General features: G+C 32.8%; 1 protein-coding gene across 1 annotated transcript in view; it reads left to right on the top strand.

The window, feature by feature from the left end:
* The first annotated feature begins 3,005 nt into the window (after positions 1-3,005).
* The window catches only part of LOC119835753 (succinate dehydrogenase [ubiquinone] flavoprotein subunit, mitochondrial-like), a 12,487-nt gene continuing 7,498 nt past the window's right edge, over positions 3,006-7,994 (top strand). Inside the window, exons 1-7 of the mRNA XM_038360735.1 lie at positions 3,006-3,015; positions 3,108-3,299; positions 4,008-4,081; positions 4,372-4,544; positions 6,040-6,195; positions 6,585-6,742; positions 6,934-7,098. Of these exons, the coding sequence (XP_038216663.1) occupies positions 3,006-3,015; positions 3,108-3,299; positions 4,008-4,081; positions 4,372-4,544; positions 6,040-6,195; positions 6,585-6,742; positions 6,934-7,098 (928 nt within the window). The remainder of the gene's footprint in view (positions 3,016-3,107; positions 3,300-4,007; positions 4,082-4,371; positions 4,545-6,039; positions 6,196-6,584; positions 6,743-6,933; positions 7,099-7,994) is intronic.

Raw genomic sequence — 7,994 nt, 5'->3', positions numbered from 1 at the left:
AAACACAACATTGAGGTTAGGTAACATAGAATTGCGTAAGCTGTTCTCCTTTAAAATGAAAGGAATGATACCAACACATTGTATAAGCCAAATATATCACAACAATTAATAATATTAGTGGATTTCTAAAAAACATTCGTCGAATATCTTGATAGGAAAAATCCAATATAAATACCGCAATGCTGATGATGCTTTGGTCAAGGAAAGGGGTATAATTTCAACAATCTTACCATAATCTTCATAATATAAGGCATCCAATATCAGTAATCCATAGCACTAAAACACTAAAAGGCACTCAGAGTTTTATACACATTTTTTTAAAGAACAAGCGGTGACTATAGCCTTGCCGCTTCGTGAGGTAGGTTCTACGATACAAATTCTAATTTAAATTTCGATTATATTTTTTGTTTTTTCAAAAAGAAAAAAAAATCAAAGAGCCGTCTATTCAGTCCAAGAAGCGGATCTTTAGACTGCTTTCTTTGTTGTATATAAAACGAATCTGGATTCTCATGTCTTCGGCTTAAGTCGATTAGGTTGTAGATATGCATAGTTATTTATATATATACACATTTTGAGTTGTAAAGCGCATGCGCGGACGGTCGGCCTCGCCCTTTGTGTTCTGTTTCTCAATGGGTGACGTCACATTTGGGGTTAGAACCCCCCTAATTATCCTACTACGTTACGCACGGTATCCGAGTGCAAGGACCTCGGAGTAAAGTATATTGTACACCACCTACGCCGCTTCACTAACTGACGTATCTATTAATTTGCGAAAGTATAGCAACGCAAACATTATAAAATATCATATTACATGTCACATTTCAACATAAGATGCTAATATAATGTTTAAAATTAATAAAATCAACGATTTATAAAAAAATGTACATAAATAATATTTACCAAAAGTGTTGCGTATTTATTGCAGAATGCAGCCAGTTCTCCGAACGCTATGATTAGGTACATTTCACAGTAAAGGTATTTCGTGGAAATCGTTCTGAGGCCGTACTTGCTTTGCGCTTGCTTTACTGTAGAAATATTTCGTAAAAAGTACCATAGATGGCGTTGGGCAAACAATAGTATGCTGTATGACTTTCTTAAATGGACAAAGACGGAATAAAAAATCAATAGGATACAATATTAATAAAATTTTTAATCAAAACTAAATCAAGTCATAAAAATCGGTTAATAAAATAACTAGGTAACAAATACAAAATAATACAGTAGATATGATTGTATTTTTAAGTCGTTTGAAAAATTTAATGACACAAACTTAGTTCATAACTTCTTAATCCACGCGACATACACATAATAAACACACACACCCAAAATAAACGGACAAGGTTTATTTCTCTTTTTGTATGTGCGTAGGTATCACAAGTGATGTGTACTCAAAATGGAACAAATGATTTTTATAATTATAAATTAAAATTTGTCATTAAAATCTTGACAATTAATCAAATTTTTTTAACTCAGAACTATTACATAAAAGTTGGTATAGATTGAAATAATTTTACGGCAACGCTATCCATCGGATATGACTAAATGCAATAATCGTTTTTCAAATCACCGAAATGTATTATTTTTCAGTCAGAGGTAGGATGCAAGGCAATTTTACTGTAACTATATAATTATATTGTATTGATTATATACAATATCATGTGCATTTTCAATTATAGTAATTGTTACTGTATTGGTCATCAATTGATATTAGAAAGTAATAAGAAGACTTTTTATTACATATATTACCAATTAATTAAAATAAGACTAATACAGGCCGAAAAGACATAAAATATAATCATTGACATAACCTTCAAATCAATCGATAGACGTATTGGAATTGATTTGGATAATTATATTTATAAAAAGTAGATAAATCATATCAAAAATGTTATGCTCGGTACGAAATAGCAATTTCTCTTATTATGAAGACTTAACTTATAAGAAATATAAAAAGATATAAAAGTATCTAACAATTTGTGCTTTGAAAATACTTGGTCAAATATTTCTATATTCAATAAGTACAATCAACTATAAACCCTTAATTAAATTTCAGAAATATTGCTTCGCTGTAACCAAAAGGTTAATCAAAAGAGGAATGATTTTAAAAGGTACCTATAGTCCTCATCACACTCGCACACACCTTTGTAACGTTCATCCCGATTTTAACTCACTTTTAGCGGATAGATTAAATTGAAACTGTACACCTTTATAACCTGTACACCTATAAAACAATCGTTTCATTAGTGTATATTATTATGTTAATTAGGTCCAGGATATAGATGGGCAGGATAAAGGATAGATATAAATAGTTTATTTCCTTACACACACTTACGTACACTGTCTAAAAGATTCAACTAAGTTGAATGAACGAAGTGTTCTATCCGATAAAGCTATCCGATTGTTGGATTTGTCTACGATATACTGCTTCTATAGATCAGGATAATAATTTTTAAAAAAGTAAAAAACTTTTTAAAACGCCTACCTGCGAGTATCCAAACGAGTTGTCTATAAAATCATTTCGAAATTTGCGGAGAGGTCGCGCTATGATATTATTGATTGATACAATATTCAATTATCTTTATGCGGTTTAACTTTAAAAGCTTTGTTTAACATGACCAATTATAGCAGTAAAACCGCATAGTGGTCTGATAATAAAAGGCTGACTAATGGTATAGGTAACAAACGATGGTTCAGTGAGTGTTTTCAATTTACGGAAGGCTTATTCTGTATTTTTAATCCGATACTGTTCTGTTTTTTTATTACTGTAATATTTACTTTAAAAGTTCGAAAGTTGACACGAATGAATAAACACGGTAAGGCCTGGATGTGAGCTGGTCCAGCACCTTAATAGACAAGACTGACGCTAATAAAATAGAAGTAAAAGTAATACAGTTAACTGATCTCTATACATTTTTTATTTCTGACATATTAATAACCTTAAAAAAGACAAGTCATTTCTATAAATACAATTTACAATTAGAAAATTCATTTAAAATATCATACGAATGGTTACTGGTTTGGAACCAAGACCCTATGTATTTATTACAATTATGAACTCGAGCACGTGGTTATATATCGTGTATCTTCTTCCTCTAATTCTCTTCCAGAATGCTCCAGGCCAGGGAGCTATTGCGTCAGCCACCACGCGTACGACTGCCTCGTTATCGGAGCCGGCGGCGCTGGTCTCCGAGCTGCCATATCGCTCGCGGAACAGAAGTTCTCTGTCGCTCTCGTCTCTAAATTATTTCCAACTCGATCTCACACAATCGCGGCGCAAGGCGGCATGAACGCATCCATAGGTATTTAAAAGTTTATAACAAATGGAATCCACGCATAAGCATTTCAAGAAGAAGAGCCTCTGCAAACGCTTTGACGATGGGAATAAAAAATCGAACTGCAAAATGTTAGAAAAAAGTAACAGGTCCCCGGCTCTAAGCACAGTTTAGTGCGATGAGTGGGGGAGAAATATCAGCATTTGCATGATAATATTTGACACCGTGGACACATCTGTGGGTGTGTATCATCCGGTGCTGGCCAATTAGTACCGAAGCTTGCTAGACTCCCATTAAACTGTAGCTTTAATATAAACTCTGCACGTGTACGTATTTCGCTTTATTTTAATTACGTGTCGAAAATTCGTTTTGACGTAAACTGAAAATATCAATTCGTGGAACAATCTGAAATAAATTTCGTTTCAATTATCAATATTTCATTATTAGAAAATAGTGTATTTTTTTCTCATACTATTAAATCCCATTAAAAATTATGATATTTTTCGTGTTAGTTGCAAAAAAGGGTAGTGCTTAGCTGCTCAAGAATTTGCCTATTTTATAATTTTAAAGGCTTTTTATTTCTTTAGAATGACCTGTAACGTAAGAGTAACTGAGGCTTCTCTAAAAATAAATTGTCTGTCCGTCTGTATTTTTCTGTGAAAATAGTTTTTACGTAAAAATCGCTTATATGAAAAGGTGATTCTGTCATACGTTAACAAGATATCTTATAACCAGGCAGTATGCACGAAGATGACTGGAGATGGCACTTTTATGACACCGTTAAAGGATCTGATTGGCTCGGTGATCAGGTGACTTTATTTCAAATTACCCACATCTGTTCTGGAAAATCGGTTCTGGTTATATACATACATATATAATATATACATACAAATTAACAGTATAAATTAACCGTATTTTATTGATACATTATTTCTAACCAAAGACTTTTTTTATAAAATGATAATATAGGACTCGCTTTAAATAATTATCATAGACTACTGCAATTCTAATAATAAATTCTATTTTAAATGATTGTACATACGTCAATTTCTTTCACCAAATACATCCATCATAACAAATACATATATAATAATTTTAGGACTCTATTCAACACTTAACGCGAGACGCGCCGAACTGTGTTTTCGAACTCGAAAATATGGGTATGCCATTCTCCAGGACTCAAGATGGGAGAATTTACCAACGATCGTTTGGTGGTGGAACCAAGATGCAAGGCAAGGAGATAGCAAAACGCACCTGCTGTGTTGCTGACCGGTATGAATAAAATATGCTTCATCATTCAACAGATTTTAAGGATCAATTATCATAAGTGCAATCTATATAAAGATAGTATATAGATAGTATCTCATGAGAGTAAAATATTAGGCACAGGTAAATTATGATGATGAATGAAAATAAGCTTAAAAAAGCCTTAACGTTATGTTCCCAGCTCTATCTCTAAAAACTCTACTTTCTCTTAATCTTCAGATACGCTTGTTAAAACTAAGAAAACTCACATAATAAGGAGACGTACAATATAATCAAATTAAACGTCCACTGCTTAGGATCTAGCAGTAACTCGGGATGCGTTTTATTCAATCTTTTCTAAATTGAAAGCTAGATATCACTTAGATTAAGAGCACTTTACGGGATTTTTCTTCTTTTATAAAGGGAAATGTTTGCGTTCTTCTTTTAAATTAATTATTTAATATTACGTTTCAATAATACATTACAAACACGTACAAAATTAAATAAAATATAGTAGTATAGTAGTGATACATTTGCAACGTAAGGTAAAGTCTTCGTGAACCTTATCAGGGTTTTTCTTCATTGCCACAACGAATCAAATCTCAAGTCAGCCGACACGAAATTCGATGTGGTCTCTCTGTGATTGTCACAATTTGCCGTGAGCGTTCTCGTTAGATCTATAATCATAAAAAGATAATAACTGATATTCCATTACACTACTAGAAATGTAGGAAATTTCGGTGATACTGTACAAATAAATTTTATTGCCGAGAGGAAATCTGGGGTTATAACTTTAAAAATGGAAGGAACGAATTGTGCAACTGTCATATTTTTGAGAACGTATTAGGCTCGTTTCAATGACGTTTTATAATTTACTCTATTTGCTATTTTGTATGAACAACATTTCAAAGTGGATGTATGCGAAATGGGAATACTGTGTTAACTTGTGTATCGATTCGCCAATCGCAATAATTAGCCCACTGGCATCAATTTCCCGCCAACGTCAATGTCATGCAATCAAAGAACAGTTCGTATAATATGTTAGCTAAATATTATATTATATTTGGACTGGGGTGGAATCCTCTAAAAACTGTAAAAAGTGAAAAATTTGGTAATATGTAGGTAGTAGTAATAGTAATAATAATAAAAATAAAATGAAAAATATAAAACGAGTTACCTGAGAGGTACGGAAGTTGAATTTGATTGAAGTAATAAAATGAAACTTCCCCATAACCGCAAAATGTATGTTTTTAAATTTTCTTGTTTATGAAAACTTCAAAACTCTTTAAAATTAAAATGTTAGACATCGTGACCTTAAGTAAAAGTGACATGTAAATACATAAATATATTCAAATTAATTTCATGACAAAGTGTAGTTAATTATTCGTGAGGTTCTACCACAGATTACTAAATAATAACTTGGTTCTACGTACAAATTGTTATAAACAGATATCACCGGTATTATGATGTTATAATAATGCTCAAAGAATTCGTCGGTTTTATGTGAGATCTCTTTTCACAGCACTGGACACGCCTTACTGCACACATTGTACGGATACAGCACAAAGTTTAAGAATATCAAGTTGTTTACCGAGTTTTTTGTATTGGATCTTCTGGTGCAGAGCGGGGCGGTGGTCGGTGCACTAGCTTTGGATATGGACGACACAAGCCTACATAGGTGCCTTTCAAAATACCAATAATTACCGTTGCAAATTGCTCCGACGGTGAGGTTATGAGTTCGATAGAGCTAATGTTTGTTTAGTCTTAGGTTTGTCCGTCGTAAATTAACTCGTTTGGTTGATAATGTTCATTTCTGATATAGCAACAGATTTGAAAGCCATTCCATTTTCGACGGACAAAATAAAATAAACATTTAATAATAAACAGTTTTGCTTGATTAGGCGATATCATGTATTAATCAATAAATCGGTAGGTTTATTCCATTAATATTATTACTCTTGCATTATTATTGATACTTGTAGGTAACTTTGTTAGAAAGAAATAAGAATGTAATCCTTAGCGCCACTTAAAATTTCCTATTCAATAATTACGTATGCATATCGTAAGGTTTCAAGCTAAGAACACGGTGATAGCAACAGGTGGCTACCCCAGGATGTATTTCTCCTGTACTGCAGCACACACTTGCACCGGCGATGGATGCTCCATGCTAACCAGAATCGGTTATCCCCTTCAAGATATGGAGTTTATACAGTTTCATCCTACTGGTATGAATGTTTATTTATATAATCTATACGTAGCACTGTATCACATTTAATTGCACTATTATGTAAATTATCATGTGTAGTAATATAATCACACTTGATTAATTTTACATTCTAATTCATTTTAGAAAAAGGGATGATTGATTTGTAATATTTTTTATGAACTAATAGTTGCTATATAATTTGATCCTTAGGAATGTACGGGTCGGGGTGTCTCATGACTGAAGGTTGCCGTGGTGAAGGCGGCTACCTGGTGAACAGCGAAGGTCAAAGGTTTATGGAGAAGTACGCTCCCAAAGCCAAGGATCTTGCCAGCCGCGATGTTGTGTCCAGATCTATTGCGACGGAAATTAGACAAGGTTAAAAGAATCATTTAGTGTAACAATTTTATTAGTTCTTTGTTTGGAAATTTTCCTCTTTTTAACACGCTTTTATTAGCTTCACTTGTATGTTTGTATGTATGTATGTAACTCACACCCGTTTTTCTCCCACTTCCCGCGAACCGATTTCATTCAAACTTTGTACACTTATTAAGAACTGGTGCCAATAGAGTAATATAGTAAGTTTATCCCATTATCAGGGCCGTCTTAGACTGTGCTGGGGCCCTTGGGCACACAAGAATTTGGGGCCCTTTTGGAATGTAAAGAAAGTGAAATACATTTTTTTACTGTGATCTGCTTTATTATGGGTAATCTAATCTAATATAATTAATGATTTCGAAGGTTTTTCCGTGATTTCTTTTTGAGCTAAAACTTTTTTTCTCTTTTGTGAACCAGTTAGATATGTTTTTTCGACATCATGAAATAATATTTAAACGAACAAATCAATAGTTCTATTAATTTTACCCAAATTTATTTTGAAACAAAATTAAATCACGACACTTCTGTGAAAATAAGTGATATATTGAGTAGACTTTAGGTAAAAAGTTTCGACTGAAAGTTTTTCATAATTTATCCGGGGCTCAACCATAGACAAAGTCGACATTTTTTATGGTCGCTTGAATTTGGCATTGGAGCGGTTTGCATGGATGATCGCTAGATAGTGTTCTTAGTAAATTAGGTAGGATGCGTTCAGAAATGCTTTTAAATTACTGAATAACTGAATAAAAAACAAATAATATGTAAGTTGAAAATAGACATTATAGACTCTAGATTATAAAATTTATAAACTCAAGTACTTGTCTGGTAAGTTATATCAGACCAAAAACAGCCCTTTAGTACAGCCAAAAAGCGCACTAAGTTTAAATTAAGCTAGA

This window comes from Zerene cesonia, chromosome Z, assembly GCF_012273895.1.
Source record: "Zerene cesonia ecotype Mississippi chromosome Z, Zerene_cesonia_1.1, whole genome shotgun sequence".
Taxonomy (NCBI): Eukaryota; Metazoa; Arthropoda; class Insecta; order Lepidoptera; family Pieridae; genus Zerene; species Zerene cesonia.
The sequence above is the reverse complement of the archived record's forward strand: the minus strand, read 5'-3'. Positions and strand labels throughout refer to the sequence as shown.